The sequence below is a fragment of the Nyctibius grandis genome, chromosome 9 (genome assembly GCF_013368605.1).
Source record: "Nyctibius grandis isolate bNycGra1 chromosome 9, bNycGra1.pri, whole genome shotgun sequence".
Taxonomy (NCBI): domain Eukaryota; kingdom Metazoa; phylum Chordata; class Aves; order Nyctibiiformes; family Nyctibiidae; genus Nyctibius; species Nyctibius grandis.
Window position 1 is genome coordinate 2,921,703 of NC_090666.1, and position 20,366 is coordinate 2,942,068.

The window sequence follows — 20,366 nt, forward strand, 5'->3', positions numbered from 1 at the left end:
CACATTCTGCTGTGTCTCATGTTTTGGATCTCATTTTCCTCTTTCTAATGATTAATTGATGAGGTTTCAGTGAAACAGATCTTTTAAGACAAACAGCTATAACTGACATTTTTAATGAGAATTATTTACTACTGTAGTTCTAATTATGTTGAATCATAGCAGATGTCCAAGATTTGTGACATCTTCTATCAGCTTCTCAAGTGAAGGAGAAACCTGGGATCAAAAATTGGGTTCGATACTCTGAAAGCAATGAAGAACATCTGTGCCACCCCCCAGCTTAGCCCAGCCTCAAAAGCAATTTTACTTCAAGAACTCATTCAAAACAGGGCTCTAGCTAGAAAATAAGATTTCTTGCATTGGTCTCTCTATTCCACAGGTCCACTAAAAAAAGTCACACTTATCTTTCCAAATCCTAAATGTTTGCTTGCACAATGTAAAATAATTCAGACGACTACAGCATAGTATAATACTTGGGAACATAATTAGAGGCATCACATGACTGTATTAATAGGAACTGAAGAGGGCCTCTACTTCCAAAATTCGTACGGTTTGTGGATGAGAAATAACAGATGCAAATGAAGAACTGATAGAAGGATAAGAGAATGGGTACTGGCCTGTTACCACACACTTCTCCTGGCATTCTTCCAGTGTTAGAAAGTTGTTCTCATTGCCATGGCATCCACCATATTCAAATATTTCACACTCACGGCTTTGAATGTTGAAGTAGTAGCGCACATGGATCGCTTTGCATGGACCTTCGTCTGCTTTCATGGCACAGACTGAATGCCCTAGTTTCAGTGGTGGCAAAGCAGCACCTGTAATACAGAGGAGAAGTAACACGGCTGTTATTAAGTTAGTTTGCTTCACTGCACAGCATAACTTCAAAACGAAACGCTTGCACCTTCTGCTAGAGAGGCACTGCGTAACATCTGGCTGTAAAGCTCTGAGCACACTAAACATAGATGTAAAAAGAAAATCATCACCTGCATTGGAACACAAATTCCATTCAATCAAACCAAATGTGTCGTTTTAATTTTCAACCAAAACAGCTCATATTATAAACCTTAACTCCTCATCATAAATCTCTAGATAGTTATGGAGAGCGGCTTAGTCACAGGAGCTAGTGAGCAACTCTGAACAACAAATACATTGAGAAAATCCTAGTAGCTCCCAAAGACATGGTGAGTAGCCCTGCATAAAAAAAGGCAGAAAGAGGGTTCCTTGAGCTCTCTTCCATGCACTTCTAATAGTGAACATCGCTCCTAAGGGCGTCACAGAGCAGAGTGGGATGAACCAAGCAAGAAGGCCCTGCAGAGGGCACCATTCCCCCACCAGATTACACTGTACTGGCACATCAACCCATCGGTATGCTTGAACGGTCATCATACCGTCTTATTTTCTTTGATCTCACTGTCCTTGCATTAGAGCTTTCAAGAGCTAAGAAGTACACAACTATAAAGTTAAGGTGAAAATAAACTATCTTTTCAAATCGTGTCATTTCTATGTCTTCCAATATACATGATTAGGTCAGGGAATAAATATTGTTATAAAAATTGTCATATATATTTTGAAGAACACTAGCAAAGCTTTACACTATCTATAAGGAAATTCTGACTGACAATTCAGTTTGTGAATGGTTTAATATCTTCTCCTGGTTTGCTTTTCCAATGAACTATTCTACCGTAGGGGATTTTGAAAGCTTTACAGAGCCTGTCTGCTTGCAATAGCAGCCAGAAGAACAGATCTGAAATTTTCCATTCTTTCTCCCAGAGCTGATCAGAACATCGGTGTCTTTTAGCATGTATATGCAAAAGTATCTACCAGGGCTCTTTGCAGTGGCCCAGGAAACAGGAGGAAAAAGAAAAAAAAAGGATGAGAACAAGAGTTTACATGATCATTGCACAGCTTCCTTCTACTAACTAGATTAAGTTTCCAGTTTTAATTAAAAGAATCCACAGAAATCAGGCTTTATGACATAGTAAAAAGGAAATTGGTATAACTGCTACCTACCTGCTCTGTGGATATCTAATTTTAACATATAAAATTGGCCTTATTATATAATCTTTAAATTAAATGCACAGCTGAGATAAATCCTCATAAATACTGAGGTCAATGGAAGTTTACTAATTTTATTCCATTTGAACCACTTATAACTATCAAATCTACAGGAAAGAAACAATTTTCAGCACTAAAATCTTTTAACTCATAGCGTTTAAAACCTTGAAAAATTAACAACCTTTATTACACAATTACCATCAACACAAAAATTGTAGCACACAATTAGATCTTCCAAAAATCGACAATTTGGTGTTAAAATACAGATGAAGACAACTAATTTCAAAAATCTCTTTAAAAATTCAGTCCCTAAAATAGTTTGTGAGTGTTTCCCCATTAGTGAAATTATATTTACAGACCTCGAAGTTAGGAAAATAGAACTGAAAATATTATTGAAGACTGTCTAATAGGAAATGCGGATGAATTAGAAGAAACATTTCTAAGAGACATTAGACTCAGTAAACTTCCTACGGAACTCAGCTTGCCAAACAGATTTCCGAATTCTGTTTCTTGCCAGTTTCCTTATCTGGGTCTTCCTGAGTCCCTGAAGAATTAGGATTTAGAAGTCACAGGAGATTCCAAGTTGGACCTCAAAGGTCTCAAGTTCTCCAACATGTTTGGGAATCCTTTGGAAGAGACTTAAAAAGGCTCAACTTGAAAAGTTGAGAGGATACTGCATTGCAAAACTGTGGAATTCCCCCACTCAGTAATAGGGAAAAAATGCCTTCCAAACAACAAAGTTTTCAGTAACTTTTGGAATAACTCCTGAAATGGTAAAATCAAACATTCAGAGCTCCATGGAAACTCATCCAACTCAAATGCAGTTGGGGTGAGGGCTGGCAGCTGGTTTATAAACATGTTATTTTCTTGGCACACAAGAAATGAGACCTCCTACATGACCTGTGTCAGTGACCCAGTTCAGTCTAGAAGAGGTTGTGAAAACTTACTACATTTCCTAACTACTGGGATTTCAGACACGGGGTTATGTCAGCTCATTTCGCTTGCTATATTATGCCACACCGATGTTGTAGGCTATCAAAACAGAAATAGCGTGCAAGCATAGTTGCAAAACTACACAAAGATGATGAACAAATAGCTTAATAGAGTTTATCTTAGGAACTTTCTGGTCTCAGCTCCTAGCCTATTTCCCACCAAACCCACAGAACTAAATCATTGTTTTGCTTACCTCCTAAGGCCTGTCCTCGGCTGTCCCCGTGACACTGTTGCCACTGTCAGATGTACTGACATCTGCTGCAAACATGACTATCTGTGTCACACTTTCTGGCAATCAGACATTTATTTTCTCAGGAGTGCTAGAGAGTTACCATACTTTGACTAAAATCTGTACCCTGTGAAACCTCCAGGGGCCAAAGCCTCCAACTTCGAACAATAACCAAGTGACTCTGAAGAAAGAAGTCTCAAAGGGATTCATGGGAACTGAATCATTCTTGTGTCTGGGAACAGTGAAAGAATTCTTCCCCATTATTTTACACCTGGGAGCAATTAACTCACACAGATGATACAAAACTAGCTTTCTTTCTCAGATTAGAGCAGCAGATGAGAAGGCAAGCATGAGTGTTTGGCCAATAGATCTGCATGGATACAAATCTGCCTGTACTCATTTCACATGTGGAGTATACCTTGAGAAAACTAATTCTTAGTATAAGCCCTCCTCCTCTGCTCTTGAGCACCGGAATTAATTGTTCCTACTGTATTTTAGGTCCTGTGTGAAGAGCAGAGGATATGACATTTAGGGAAGACGTCCGTCAGGAAAGTCAGTGAATATTCTTCAATAGAAACATGGGAAGTTAAAACTGGAAGGAATTTTAATGGAGTTTCTCATTCAAGTTTTGGCATATTTCTATGGGGTGAATACCTCGAGACCTTTTCTGACAGATGCCCAAATTAATCTTAAGAAACTCCAGTGAAATAAAATTCCCAGCAACCTGAAGCAGCCAGTTCTAGGATTGCACTGCCCTTCTTGCAAGACAGGCCTTTTTTTGTAATATACAGCCTAAGTAGTCTTTATTACATATTAAATCATTTTGTACTTCCTTCAGTGCATAGACAGAATCATTTAAAACCATATATAGCAAATTTGTTTGATTTTCGAATCTACCATTTGTGTCTTGCAATTCAGGGCTGCTGCAGGAGCGAAAGTGGCCTCTTGCACTCTCAGCTTTTACTTCGGGCTCTCGAGGTCCAGCTCCTTCCCAGGCTGCTTGAAGCCTTCACGGTGCAGCAGCCCCCCAGCACTCACTGCATCACTTCAGTAGCCCACCTCTGGTCTACTGACTTTCTTTCTTTCTTTTGGAAGACTTTTGTCTCCTCTTAATTATCTCTATACTACATAAACTTTCTTCCAGTCTTTTTATTGGCCTTGCTTTCTAACCCTCTTACAACTTTCCTTTGGGCCTCTTCCTATTGGTCAGGATTACTGTTAAAGTGTGCTGCCCAAAGCATTACTGGTGCCAAATAGAGTGGAATAATTATCCTTTGATTTTTTCTTAATACAACACAGGGTTCCTTGCCTTTTTTTACAACAACATTGCATTATTTTTGTAATGCTCTGCAACTTCCACTTACTTTCAGCAAATATAACCTTGTTATACAGGTGCTTCAACAGTTATTTTCACCTTGTATTTATGAATGCATTGATTCTCCTTAAGTATAGCACGTTGCATTTGTCATTTTAAAAAGAAAAGTAGTTTAATCCTCCACATTGGATCTAGCCTTGTTGGATATTTATTACTCATCCAATTTAGGCATCTGGTGCAAATGAACTTAGAAAATCTGTAGAATTATAGGACTCTACTACCCTAGACCAAGAGAATGGAGTTTGTTCTACCAGAAATACATTAAGGAATGGTTACAGCTGATGTTCACTATCACAAAAAAGTTATTACTTGCCACACTAAAACCAAAATAAAGTAAAACCTCCTCTCCTTCTTCTCTCCCCTCCTCCTTGAATTTTTAATTTAATGACTTCATTACATCAGCTACATAGGTTTTCACAACAGAAGGCACTAAGCGCCCACTGCTTAACGATCTTTCCACTCCACAGTTTGTGGTAAGTGCAAAGTAATGCTGATGAAATGGCTCACAATGAGCACGAGTTCAGTGCAGCTATTTTGTGTCACTACCTTCTTCCTCCGTTCCTTCAGTCTTCCTACTTTTGGCAACTGTCAGAAACAGGATACTGGCCAGGACTGTTCCTACACAGCACAGCCATTCTCACGTTTATTGTCATTCACATGGCAACTCTGGCAACTCAAGACCCTACATGATCCATGCACAGCACTGTTATCACTTTACTAGTAAGCACTATAATATTACAAAACCAGAAGTGGTGAATAATGTCTCTAATCCTCTTACATTAACACAAGTAAAATCAACACTCTTCCCTTGGCTGTAGGCATAATAAAATACACTAACTTGATTTTCAGATCCTTCAGAATCTGCAGGGCAGGTTGAAAATACATCCTTTTAACTAGACAGTGAACTGATTTCTGTATTATACCTATGGCACAATAAATATGGAAGACAGCAGTATTATTGCAGAGTTGCTATTCAGAACAGTACTATATAAATTAAACTGGGAAAATAAAATTTGATCAGAAATATTTCTGACTTGTGATGCAAAATACTTTCTGGTTTTGTTTGCTTAGGTTATGGGTTCTCAACCTTATACGAGTTTCTGTGGTAATCCTTCATTATAAAGATATGCTGTCATCTTTCTAGGCTTTCTTGTAAATGTCTCTCTTTGATAAGTAGTATCAATACTAAGCACCTTGTCACTAACAAATAGCTGTTTCTTCCCTCTCCATCTTTGTCAGTTTGACAGCTTCCCACCCACCCACTGTTCAGTGCTCTTCCTACCCATGTGTTTCCTACCCTTTCTTTAAGCAGTCACATTTATTCTTGACAAACGTTCACATACAAATAAAAAGCACATTCAACTTGTGAGTCATTTTCTTCAGGCTTTGGAACGTCAGCTAAAGTGCTCCCAACCACGTAAGGTATTACTGAACAATATACATAAACTAGTTATTTTTATACGTTTTATTTATCTTATTACCCTCATTTATTGGTGGAAAAATGGCAGGTTTTGCCAGAAGAGAACAAATTGAGAATCCTTTTTTATCCCGCTGGACTTGATTTGCAACCTTAATTATTACTGTAATTTAAATACTGGTAGACAAAAAAACCCTCTTAGATTCACAAAGCACTTGTACCCAATGTGATCCAAAAGTATGATATTACGAGTAATGGATGCACACAACTTATTTTATCTATTAACACCTGAAATTTATTGAATTCTAGGGTAAAATATGTCAATGTTTTATAAGCATCTAACTCAGGAAATAAATGCTATCAGTGAAATTGCAGCCTACAAAATTTCTACAGTTAAATTCACTGACACCAGAATTTCACTCTTAAGAAACCACAATTTTAATTAGCAACAATATAATAATTTTATAGAAACAGATTACTGCAGAATTTTTTTTTTGTAAAAACTGCATCTGAGTCTTCAGGAGTCAAAAAACAAGGTCCTAGTTTAATTTCTAAGCATCACATTTGATTGTTTTTTGCTTTGAAATACAAGCCCAAAAGTTCAGAACTGTTGCTCATACTAAATCAGTTATATAATTGGTTGTATAATCTTAAACAACCGGTTGTGAAATAACCAGTGATAAAATATTGCCCAATAAAAAGACTATTTAATTTCCTTGAGATTATTTTATTATTGTCTTTTATAAACAAAGTAAATAGAGGAAAAAAATTAATCCATCAGATTTCTTGTGCTGGGGAAAAAGCATGTTATTTTAACAGGCAAGACAATCTGGCCTTCATCAACTGCTAAGGATTTTTGTAAAACTAAGTGCTGCAGGGCAGAGCAAAGATAAATGTGACTTTGCCCTCATACAAGAAGGGCATTTATGTACCTCAGGGTTAAAGAGAAACAAATTTATTCTGTATGAAACAGTCATGACTACACAACCATATGCTTAATGCAGAATGGCACATAACTTAAATCGTAGTGACTAATTGTGAGACAGTCCTAAAGCTTCACTAGCTTCATTTTTAGCATAGCCATGATTGTGCACAATTATTATTCTTGTCTCAAGGAACACTGCTGCAAAGGTCTGACAGAGAGAAATAATCTGGATGGAAATCGGACAAGACATGGGCAGATTAAGTAGAGTGCCAACATAAAAAAGAAAGGTTCCCCTTAGCTGCATTCCCAGTTAGGCTTCACAATCAGACCTGTCAAATGGGAGAAGTATCCACGGCGTAGTTCTCTGCAGCTTAAGAAAGGCATCACAATTTTATATCATTTTCTCAAAGGTAAGAAAAATATTTTAGTACAGCCACCAAAAAGTGTATTTTTCCCTCATATGCTTTCTCAAAATTGGCTGGGAGGAAATTAAAATATCTTTCACAATGATATCCAGTATAGAAGCTTGATCCACCTTACTTAATTTCCGTGAAGTGAAAGCAAACAATGACCTTACGATGGTAAGAATCCAAGAACCTCCCCAGCTCTAACAGTCCCACTTCTGACATTATTTTTCTTAACAAAAATCTCCAACTGGTGAGTTTTTATTTATCCAGCAATATCAGATCACCTGGGGCTCTACAAAGAGCTTCTTCAATGCCCAGAAAAACAACTAGGGCAGTAATTGCATCATCTTTAGACCAAACTTTGCAAACTAACTGACTCGAGAGAGCTGTGCACAGGACAGAGTAACATCAGTCTACGATGTTCTTCATCACGTTTCTGCTCTATTTGCGTGGGGAGATAAAACCTGAGTTTACCAGCTGTGTGTTCTTTTCCCTAAACATTGAACTTCTCCACGGGTCCTAAAGCAGAGCTTTAAGGGAATAATCTTGATATATAACAAAATGTTTGATTAGGACTAGAGTTCCAAAAAGCATGGGAAACAGAAGCCTTTACAGAAGGCATTTTTGCTAGAAAAATCTGAGCCTCTCCCTGTTAGTTACAAAACCGTGCATTTTTAGCTTAGTTCCACTTTCAAAAGTTTCCCAGAAAAATTCTCAAGTACGGAATTACATCTACAGTGCATTTTAACACAGTGGGTTTTGTTGTTTGAGATAGTTTTACGTGTCATTTTTATAACCTCTTACCCAGAACATCCTCTTCTTCGCTGTCATCTAAGTCAGTAGTTGCATGCCCAGGGATACAGATGAACAGCAAGACCAAGGTTAAAGGTAAGGAACATCTCTTCTTTCTTCCTTTCATCTTTCCTGTATAACATATAAATGACAACACACACTTCAATCAAACTCCTTGAGTGCCCTCCAAAAGTCATTAGCAGGGTAGTGCATAGCCATATGGGTAGATATACAAACTGGGAGCTTTGGAAATAATGAGAGCTATATTAGTATAATTATATTGTAAGCACAATGAAAAACAAGATTTGTAGTTGTGCTTAGCTGACTGCAAGTCTCCTATCCTGTCTCAGGTACAGATTAGAGGCATTGCCATTACTTTTTTTTTTAAGCCACAACTGAAATCACCTCCCAGAATACATAATGATATAAAATGTAACACTTTGTACTTTTAATGTCCTCATCAGTTTTACACAATGTTTAGCTGGCTGGCATGTCCAATCCTTCCAAAGAAGTTTTACTCTGTCTGCAGACCCTAGATTCACTTCCACAAACATAGGATTCTATTTGTAACAAATATTTCATCAATTTATAGTTACCAAGTTCCTGGACTTTGTGTAAGTTGCATTTCACAGGAGTCAGTGAACTTCTGCAACATGGGCTTCAATGCTTTGAGAAGTAGTTTGTATCTTGTAGATCCCTTTAATATTGAATACCTCACTTAAGTGCAGAGCTATTATTTTTCACATAGAATCAGTGCAACCATAGTCACTGAGACAAAGAAAACACCCTTATTCCACGGCAGCTGGCATGTTCAAGTTGCCAAAGATGAGGTTATGCATGCACATACGAGAGTACCTCTGAAAAACTAAAAGTCCCTTAAAGGATCTCTGAATTCTAATTACAGAATAGACTCAATATCTGCTTTAGCTACTAACAGATTCCCTATAGATATCGTCTTTTCTTAAAGTATGATGCTAAACTTTGGCTAAGTTAATTAATATTAACTTAATAGAAATTAAAGATCTAAGGACCAGGAAGTTCCTAGCCTTCAGACACTGTTCTGTCTTTAGTGTTTTTGTTTACATACCTGTGAAGACAGCATGTCTGCATCACCTAAACCAGCGAGGGCAGGAGGGACTATGGGAGTCGAGGAGATGACCTGTCACTGTGCTTGGGATACAGCTTTATAGCAGGAAAACTAAAGAGATGATGCTGAAGGTGGCAGGTGACATTAACAGAAGTCATCTTTAACAGATTAAACTTTCCCGAGTGATATACCTTCGTCTATGAAGTTAGAAGTACATCATAGCTATGGTATCTAAGAAAACACTAGCAAGCAACATCTCAGAAAGGTGAAATCCGCACAAAGAGGGATAAGCCAATTTGCCACAGCCTCTCTGATCTGTGCCAGGGCCAGAACGTGCAGTTATATCTTCAACACCAAATCACAGCCAGAATTTTCATCTCTCTCTTGACAACTTACCAATTTTTCACTCCTGCATACTCAGTGTTCTCCTAACTTGTAGCATATGTAGTAAAAAAGAAATGCATTCTTAAAAACAAGTCTTGGTGAAATTGCAGACCAGACCATGAGCAGCACTAATTATTTGGATAATTTTTAAAATTGACAAATCCCTTTAGAAGGCTTCAGTATATATTGTAGTGAAAAACACTAAGAGATGTCTTCATTATTTTTTTTTTAAAGGAACACAATTTGGGGATCAAAGCAATTTCTATTTTAGCCAGAATACATGACAGCATTAACTTTTTCATTATAATGCTTTCCTGACAAAAGAAACAAAAGAATGCATTTGTCTTTCATGCCTTCTCAGCTCAATTTTTAACCTTAATTTCTACATTGACACATAAAATCCTTTATCCACATAAAGTTTGGAAAAATGTTTGGCAAAATAATTCAGATCTCATTTTGTGCTATGAATCATGTTTTTAAACAAACTTTCCTCAAAGACTATTTTTTACTTCTATGAACAAATTCAGAAATTGTTGCTTTCTACTAGTGATGTAATAGCTACTCTTGGGATAGAAACCAACTTGTTACAAATTCAGAAACATTATGTAAACTGAGAAAACATGCAAGAGCTACAATCGTTTCTTTTCAGGTATTTTTCAAAGAAATAGAAGTAGCGTCCTTATTCATGTTTCAAACCAGACTCCAGTTTTACACTCCTATGTTATTTTACATATTGTAACTTAATCTAATAAGGTATTATTCTTCCCCTTTCCCCAGCAACAAATTTCTAGTGATCTGTTTGCTCCATTCAGAATGAATAATCCATAAATAATTTTTCCCCAGCCTCTTTACTGGAGGAATTACTTATGGACCGCTTGGCTGACTGCAAGATATCCCTACAGTATCGCTAAAACACAGGGAAAAAAAACATGGCACTGTGCTACGGATTTATCAGTTGTCAGTTCACTCTGACTTAATTACATTCATTTATGCTACTGTCTACATTTACTGGTGTACCCCACCTGCTCTCATTTGCCTTACTTTTTTGTCAGTCTGTCTGGAAGTCTCTTGTTTATATGTGATAATTATGTGCTAGTTAATTATTTCCATTTTCTAATGCCATCCTCCTCCCAGCTGTTGTCCCAATGTTATCTCACCACTGACTTTTAAAACTATTACACCATGAAAGGAAAGGAAGAGTCTTTACTGAAACGCTCATTGCTGTCCACTGAGTATGTTTAAGTTACAGCACCCGACATCAGCATTAGCATGCTCCCTCTTTGGGATATTCTCAGCATTTCTTGTCATTACTCAGGTAATTTTCAGTTTTCCAGTGAATCAAAGAACAGATATTCCCTCTCAATCTTTTTCTGAGTACAGTACACACTATAACTTAAATTGAAAGCAAAGTAACTGCTCCAGACCAAGGGCAATGGCCAACCTTGACATTACTGTCCCAGCTTCAGGAAGTTTGCCCTGAATTTCATCAGCTTCTGTGAAAGGGGAAGGAAGTTAATGCCAAAAGATCCACGGAAATAGATCTCTCTATATTACCTGGCAAAAACAGTGTCTTAGACTTCAGACGCCAGAAATAAATCACATATGTAATATGTAATAAGCAAAGTTTTTAACATATCAAAATAATACCATGTAAGAGTATAACAAAAATCCACAATAAACCAAGAAAATATCGTGAAAAGGAGTGCCATTGACTGTATTTCTGCACAAAGTGACTAGAGGTAACGATGTTTCTTTTCAGCTTTCATAAAACATTCCATGATTTCCAGAAACAGACTGCCTCTTACGATGCATTTGGCCTAATACCAGACTTTCTTCCACGCAAAGCTTTGTGGTACACAGCCTTGGAAGAATTTTACTTTTTTATCCAAAGCTTAGAGAAATAGTTACAACAAATCTTTTTATTCACACTTGATAAAGAGTCCAGTCATGGTTTAAAAGACTAAGAAAATAACTCTGTACAAGGTAACCTGAAGTTATCTAAGATTGTCTTTATGATTTGAGAGACATCTGAGTTATCATGTTAGTTTGACATTAACTAAAATTAAAATAAATCCACAACTAAGCAAAATTGTACGGGGAGAAACAGTAAGTAAAAAATTTCAAACAACTGCACAAGAATAAGCACTTAGCATTATAATGTAAATAAAGGTAGTGATAGGCTGAATAAAAGCAGAAACATCACCAAATATTCAGATTTGATACTTAGATAGTAATAACTTTCACACGTTGCCTGGCTCCTGTGAGTTCACGGGAATGAAAAATTACAAAATACACTTTCAATTTTAGTTATGAAATGACACAGGAAAGGGGAATTTTCTAAGCACTTTGTTTTCCTTAGAAGTTTTAATTTTTAATCATTGGCACAGTTGTGACCCTTCATAAAGGAACCTGCAAATTATCCACAACCTCAGCTCCTCATGGATTAATTCCAAGTTTGCCCCTGGGCTCTCATTTCCTCTCTTTGAGTTTTTCCAAGCATGATGGCAAAACCCACGCTAGTTCAGGAAAATTCTATTTGAGTTTGCTTTTGGATCACTCAAGTTGAGGCCTTGGTTCCTTCTTCAAGGAATCTGCAGAGTACAGATTTACATAGCAAAATTTAGTAATCCATTTTTACTCAGTCATCCAATATTCCCGAAAGCTTGTTCCCAAGTAGAAGAAAAATATAGGAAACAATCAGCCAGAAATGGAAATCCTCAATAAGTTTCTCTTTTTCATTTGAAAATAGAATTTTGTGTATCATAAGCTACCGCATATAATTGTCACTGTGTGATTATGGGGATAAATTAGTGCGTTTGTACAGAGAACAAAAATCTCACCAAGGTACAGTATTTCTCTTCTTCCACTCAGCTCCTACATTTCACTTAAAAGAGTACCTTGTCAAAAGCCTAGGCTGTATAACTGCGTATCTGCCTTACTGCAGAGTCTACTGACCAAACACCATCTCCTTTATCTTCCTGCTAAACTTCACCCAAGGTCGCACATTCCCAGAGCATTGTGTCAGGTATGGGTGGAGGTGGGATGAAGGGGGTGAAGGTTTAGTACTAAAATGCTTAAATCCTTCTGTAGCTTAATTATTTCTTATAATTCCTAAAGGTAGAGTGAAATCCAAGATCAAAGTGAACTTGGCGCTGGCTTTTTCAATTAAAAAACCCAAACCTTCTAGAAAAGTCCAAGTTTTCTGATTTACTGTTCAGCTGCCCAGTAACAGAACCTTAAAGCTGTAAGCCTCTTATGATACTGATTTTGTTTCATTTTTTAATGCATTCTGTTTATTTTTTATTGTATTTATATGGAAAGCACAATTCAAAATACTTTATCTATGACATTTGGCTCAGTAAAATATCAAATGTGCACGTTTGTGAAGGACTGTCCGTCATGGGAAAGATAGGAAATGTTTTAAGTTTAAATAATTCATGTTAAATGGTGTGATTATTTAGGCCAAATTCTGAAATTCTCTGGGAGTAAATACAGCCCCTTACTCCAGAAGGGTTCTAATTTAGGACAGCCCGGAATCAGTCCAGCATTAATATTGGCTTTTCTCTACATCAAAGTGTCATTAATGCAAATTTCATAAATTCCTAAGGCATTTCCTTAGGAACTGGCACTCTACCGTTCCCAAACTATCTTTTCAATGAGATCTTTATATCTATAATGGACAACCTCTAAGTTACCTGACAAAGCGGATCAAAGGTCTATGGGTAATAATTAGCACTGATTTATTTACTGGTTTAATTAAATGCTTTCATTTGTGAATAATGCCATTAGCTTCCCTCAAGCTGGAATACAGGTAGACAAAAGAGGCCACAAGCAATCAAGGAAGTTCCCAGTACTAGACCCTTATTACCTGGTCTTATAACTAGGTCTTTTTTATCCTGCCACCGAAACACAGAAATACAAGAAAGCTCTCGTGACTTTTTGATTTTGCTAAAGACAGACAAGTATAAAACCCAGTGTGTTCTCCATGCAGTTTGCAGCCTCTGGAGCCAGTTCTTTTATGTGTGTGTATATACACACATATATGTATTTATTTTTTTTTTTACTTAGCAGTCTCTTCAACACCCATTTCTATAGTTACCAGAATGTTTAGAAGCAAACATCTCTTCAGCATGGTATTCATCTCTAGCTAGCTAACTGGAAAGGCAAAATAAAAGCTAGCATTTCTGGTAGTAGCCAAAACCAGACAGCTTTAGAAAATGGCATAAAGTGACATTGTAATGACTGTAAAAGTGACTCATTGACACTGACAGCCCAGGAAATGGAAGCACACACACACACAAAAAAAAAGGCAAAGGATACAAGTAAATAGAGGAATGAATAGCAGGAGACAGGACGTGCATAGCCAGAGGTTGAATTTAGCACAGCCTAAAATTAAAGATAAAAAGATCTAATTAGACAGGATTATAGCACCTCTGATATAAAAGCAGACCTTTCTCAGTTCACTGTACTTCAGAGGTATTATATTTGCCCTATGCTATCTTGTACTACCTACTAGGACTTGTATGACAGATTTAATTACACGTACCTGTAGCATTGTCTCCCAGCTGGCAGAGTCAGAGAGTTCCCTCAAAAAGTATTTTAATACATGTGTTATTTTGCAGCTGGTTTAAGTATCATGTTTTCTCATTTACTCTGGAGTAAGTATGAATTCTGTCACCTCTGCTCTGATGTAAACTGAACAAAGAACGATGATACATGCCCTAGCTTTGTAAGTTCCAGAGTCAGTGCTGGTCTGTCATTCAAACTGACTTCTGCCAGAGCAAAGCCTTGCAGTGTCACAGTAACTTAATAAAAAGGGAGGCAGTCTGCTGTGGATCATCAGCAGACAAACATTACTGATTGAAAGCACAGGCTATCAAAACTCTCCCCCCTCAACTTATCTCCCTCCTGTGCCCTACAGTAGCAGCCCTAATAGCCTGTATCAGTTTTGAGCCAAGAGACTCTGTCAGATTCCTCCAAGAACTTCAAAGTTCCTTCTTGTTATGAAAGAGAATTTTGGTTGGTTACCTGCCTTTCATCATTTAACACAAATGTTGACTTGCTGCTGCACTATTCCAGCCTCTTAAATTCCCCAGTGAAAACTGGGAAGTGAAGTGAAAATTGGGAAGTGAAAATCTAGAAAAACAAAGGTCTTTGTTAGCTTTTATGCTGAGAAGTTTTATGACCTGACGTCACTGTTTCAGATTTAAACTCCCACTTCGGTTCTGTTTTTATTAAGGTTGTAAATGCTGCTTTGCAAACACAACTGATTGAAAAGAAAACCTTGTTATGTTTTGAAATTGAAACAGAAAAACTCCCAAATTAATAAGCCTACCACAAGAACACCCTTCTTTTCTCACATAACTATAGACCTCTCTTACCTTTTCACTTTCCTTTGTCAACTCTGTTCACTTGTGCTTTAAAACTGTTCTCCATTTTCCCAACTTGGTTCCAGGACCTATTTATTCCCTTCTCCTAGTCACCTCACGCCTGGCACCGGGTACTTTTGCCATCCTGTCTGTACTCAGCTGCTCTTGTGACACAGCTCCAGACACCAATTTCCTCCTCCACTGAGTTCTCCTTCTCACCTGGCTCAGTCGGGGCCTCACATCCATTATATCTACCACCCAAGAGCTGGGAACTGGATATATTCTGGGAGGCAGAGAGATGGTGAGAGCATGCCTTGGCAATAGTAGCCTGCAAGTAATTTTCCTAACTCCCTGATCATGCAGTGCAGAGCACCTGATACAACAGTCTAAGTGAATTATAAACTCTGAAACTAGGAGTGTTTTTTAAAATAGCTGCACTTTTCACAGGAACACTGGATTTGCCTACATCAAATCATATAACTACTAGTGAAACCTTTATGGAGAACAACTAATGATTTTATAGCTACTTCTACTAGCCATAAGGAAAAAAAAAAACAAAATAAAACACATGGCACAGGATCCAACATTATGAGCTTATCAGAAAGGACATACTGAGAACATTATTTGAATTGTAGTTTCCACATAAAGGACTGATTCAAACAGAAATAAAGAAATAAGCCAGTTACTTATTTAGACGTGGCAACTGCATCTATCTGACATGCCACATCCCAGTCTGAGGTAAATCTCTATGTATACAGCCTGTTTTCATTGTTAGGTAGCTTTCAACAGGGAAAGGAAATATTCTTTTGCCCCTATCAAAATATTTTTGAATGTGGACTAAACCAGATTACTAGTTTACATTATTTCATAATTCTTAAAAAACAGAACACCAAAGCCACCCACTCAAACGTGTACTACTTGGACAGAAACTAGCTGTGTGTAGCAAAAATATAGGTCATATAATCCTATTTTCAAATAGGGAATGCCTTCAACGTCCTAGTAATAGCTACTCTACAAGCACAAAAGCTACTAGCAGAACAGACAAGCAGCAATATCAGTTATGGTTTTAGGAGCACAGCAGGGCAGTCCCAGCATTAGCATTATAAAGCCTTCAGCCTGTTGGGGTTTTTTTTTTCCCTAACAGTATGGACTGGAAAAGTCTAGTGTATGTTTTCAAATCTCAGATGTACTTGTTGTTAAACAGTCATGTATTTAGAGGTCAGTTAACTTACCACAACCTTCTTTTCTGATGGAGAGAGTCATTTCAGTCCTGTATACTTGTCATCAACTCAGTTGTGTGTAAATTCACATTGTACACACTACAGAAACACAACTACTTGATTTCACTGAAGTGAAACTGTCAGCTACTGAAAGTGTAACAGGCAGGCACAGGAGGAAACTACTTGCCACACTGATGCCTCTCGTGACTGATTTTGACTGTATCTGACTATTAACCTTTTGTAACCTCACATAGATCACATTTTGCATACACACCAAAGATCAAAATGCAAGTTCCCTTGCTTTGTCAAGCAAGTTTAGCTCACCCAATTGCTATTTTCAATATAATTGTTTTAAAATCAGTTCTTTTGGAATGCTCTATTTTCCGGAAGAAGGTTGAACTTTCTTGTGTCCAGATCATATCCTGGGTCAACATGTTCAAATGTCTAGTCTTATTTTTTCACTAAACACTAAATCAAATTAACCAGTTAACTTCAGAGGTATACTCAGTTATGAATGGCACACGTCAGGGAAGATGGCAACAATAATAAAGATGGAAAATGAACAGTGGTATTAACAGCAACAGGAAATAATTAAGGAAGTTGAACAAAGGAGTTATGAGAGAAAATTAAAAGGACTAACAATAAGTCTGTTTTGCTGTGAAATAACTATAAGAGGAAAGGAATTATACAATTCCCCATATGGTTTTGCTTCATTCTGTCCCCAGGGGCACCCTGTCCCTATGCCAAAGTAAAAAATTTCATAAGAGAAACACACAGAAGTATGTAATTTGTCCCTGTTTTTTAAGAGAGTTCTCCCTTGTTTAAGTGTGAAGAAGAGTTTTAGATATGAAGATCCCATCTTCAATCCTTACCAAAACATCTATCCCAGTTTTGGTTTCTTTAGGAAACGTCAGCTTCTCCTAGTTCTTAGAGAGAAAATATGACTGACTGGAATGTAAGCAAAACAAAGAGCAATAGTAAGTACTGGAATGAGACAGATTTTAAACAGTTTGCTCCAAAATTGTGAGATATGAGAGTCATATAATTCTTAAGGCTCCTAAGCTCTACTGATGTTCTATTTTTTAATTTTAAAATTTCTTCTTGTTTCTGCACACATGCTCTCACTCCCTCTGGCAGACATTCTCAGAACATTCTGAATGCACACCAGCAAAACCTTGATCGTTACAAAGCACTTCAAGCAGCTACCACCTTATTTCAAAATGCAGAAGAGACCCTTTGCCAGAGTCACCTTTGTAAAGTAACTGTAGGTGCTAAAGCAGCTTTCCAGAATGTGAAAGATGGTGTCAATATCTCTCTTTTTCCAGAGGAGATTAATATTCATATTTCCAGAAACGATCCTAATCCCATTGATATATCCATGAGAGCAATCTGCGTTCTCTGCCCTAAAAGCAATCCAAGATCCATAGTCAGAAGAATAGCATAAAGGGGATCAGTGCCCTTGTACTGGAGAATCTGCTCCTGTTTATGCACTTAACTTGGAAGCGTTATTGGAGAAACATATAAACAGTCCTTGAAGCTAGATCTGGAATCCAGTAACTCTCCTCCTCTGACTGTGGGTCTGCTCTAGCTAGAGGTGAGATTTCAAACTCACTAGATGCTCTGGACACGTCCTCTGAAAGCCTGTCAGGAAGCTTGCTCTTTCACACCTTTGCTTTGTTACCTAGACACACTGTATCTTGGACCACTTTTCCCTCAATCTCTTAAAATTTCCTCTCTGACAGAAGCTCTGCCTCCTTTTTGTATGCTCTCCCTCGTTGCCCTTTAGACCTGACACTAAACCCTAAAACAGTTACCAACAACTTGTAAATTTTTACCATTAGACTTTCAAAATTAACTCTCTGATGAGATTAAGGACAGATAAATTCAATGCCATTAATTGTTCTATCTGTCCTGAGTCAAGTAGATCATAAAACTTTAACTTAGAGTTATCGTGCATTTAGAATATTAGCAAGATTAGTTACAACTGAGTTTTCATCAGCAATATTAGCAAATGGGGGCACTGCACTAAAAGGCTAAATGCACTTTAAAGGTCTTATAACTACACTCGACAGTTGAAATGCATTAAATCTCCAGATTGCAAACTGTGCAATGCACAATGTAAGGATAAACATAAAGATTACTGAAGTCAATTTAAAGCACACTTGGAGACTCTCCAGCATAAAAGTTATAAAAATTTCAAAGAAATGGATTTATCAAGCAATTGCCCACATGACTACTTTTTAATGAACGCTATCATGTGGGACATATTTGACAGGAGAAAAGGCCAGTGCAGAATGTGTTTTAATCATCCTTACCTTCTCAATATTGCTCTAACTGTATGCATTACACACACAGTAAACTTGATTACAATTCTCAAATTCAGCTTAAGCAATAATCCAAATTAATTTATTGTGGATATAGATACTTGCTGCCTTCACAAACAATCACAAAGCCTCTCCTAGTAGAATTAAGGAATTAGCAGCAGATTACAAAGGGAAAAGGCTGACAATTTTTCCCGAGTAGGTGCCTAGCAATTCCTACAGCATGCCTTTGCCATTCCTATCTATACTAACAGCTGGACGTCCTGTCTCTGCGTCTGTCCATAAGACACGCAGGAAGGAAGGCTTATATCTTTACATGTTTTCCATGAAGTACTTTGATGACTAATTTCTAGAGTACTGAGTCACATTGACCTTTCACATACTCCCCCCATCCAAATTGCTATTGTTCTCCCTACTCCACTTTTCCCATTGTTACATGCCTTTTCCTCATTTAAATAGTAATTACATTTTCTAAAACATAGTTATTTAAACTTTAGCTAACTTTTTTTTTTTTTAAATACAGGCTTACAGGCTAGTATCGCTGCTTTTCATTACACAGTTACTGAAAGTGAAGTTTATGGCAATTTTTCCAAGTAAAATACTACAAAAATCACCAATAATATTCCAGGTATTTGGGGGGGTGTGGGGGTGGGTCTTGTGTTTGTTTGTTACATTGGCACCAAGGTCTGTAAACCTCATTTACTGCTCTCCTGGTTATTCGAGTGTTTTTTGTTTCTTAAGAATGTCAATATACATTGTGAGTGAAATTGGCTTATAGTAGCATCAGCTTAATTCGATTCTCCTAAAATGTTCTTGTACTTCTCAAAATATTAATTGCTTCAAATGTTACATGCCTTAGAAGGATTTGAAATAGCCTGGCAACCACTCTGCATGAATCAAGTGTCCCTTGGAGCTACTGTAGTGGAGAAATTGTTTAGAAAAACAAGAGCTTTTTTTTTTTTTCCCAGACTCCAGCTATTGATCAAAATTAACATATTCACCTTTAGAATGGCTTTCTTTCAAGGAACTGTCTTGGAGCTCAAAGTACCTTAATCTAACATTCTGACAACCAAAGATTAGTTGTATTAGTAATCATAAAAGTATATTCATTGTTCTACTGTTTCAAATTTACAGAGAAAATAAAAGTCTCCCTTTTTGCAGCACTCATCGCTGGACTTTGAATCTAAACATCTGACTACTGCATCCACCACATTGTAAAGAAAACATCACAGTAGATAGTCCTTTCAGCCAGCTAAAGAAAAAAAAAGATCTCATATAAAACTGAAAGTCTGTTACAAAGTACTCACCAAACTCCTAGCAACAGTTCCTGACGAAAGAGAGAATTCCTGAATCAGTGCTGAATATGATACTCCCCTACTCATCCACGGTGGAGGGGTGTGGTGTAAAGCTACAAAGGCAGGATTGCAACCTGATCTTCCTAGAGCAGGCTCCTGCCTGTGGATTATTCAGCTGGTTGTTGTTCTTGCTTTCTGTAAAGCACATGGGTTCACTCTGGGTAAAAGTCAGATCTGCAGCAGTGGCAGGGACGCTTCCTGTTTTCAGATCTGCCTGCAGTTTAAAGCAGCTGTTTTCTAAACAGCACTAGCTAAAATGAAACGCACTTTTAAAGAATGAGAGAGGGTCTGTAGGATATTCTATTCATTGTACCTTGCAGGCTTTGATATGGTTCGTGAGGATGCCATATTCACTACCTATTTAAGAGAGATACGTTGTAGTTTACTGTTGGTTTTTGTTAGTCTGTCTGTTTTTAAATAAAGCCATGCTATTTACT

The 20,366-nt window shown here is 37.3% G+C and overlaps 1 protein-coding gene across 2 annotated transcripts in view; it reads right to left on the bottom strand.

Annotated features, from left to right (window-relative positions):
* TFPI (tissue factor pathway inhibitor) overlaps positions 1-20,054 on the bottom strand; it is a 40,233-nt gene extending 20,179 nt beyond the window's left edge. For both annotated transcript variants that reach the window (XM_068407878.1, XM_068407879.1), the window contains exons 1-3: positions 19,882-20,054; positions 8,206-8,325; positions 615-815 (exon numbers count right to left, since the gene is read on the bottom strand). In XM_068407878.1, coding sequence (XP_068263979.1) covers positions 615-815; positions 8,206-8,320 — 316 coding nt within the window. In that variant the 5' untranslated portion in view covers positions 8,321-8,325; positions 19,882-20,054. The remainder of the gene's footprint in view (positions 1-614; positions 816-8,205; positions 8,326-19,881) is intronic.
* Positions 20,055-20,366: the final 312 nt, after the last annotated feature.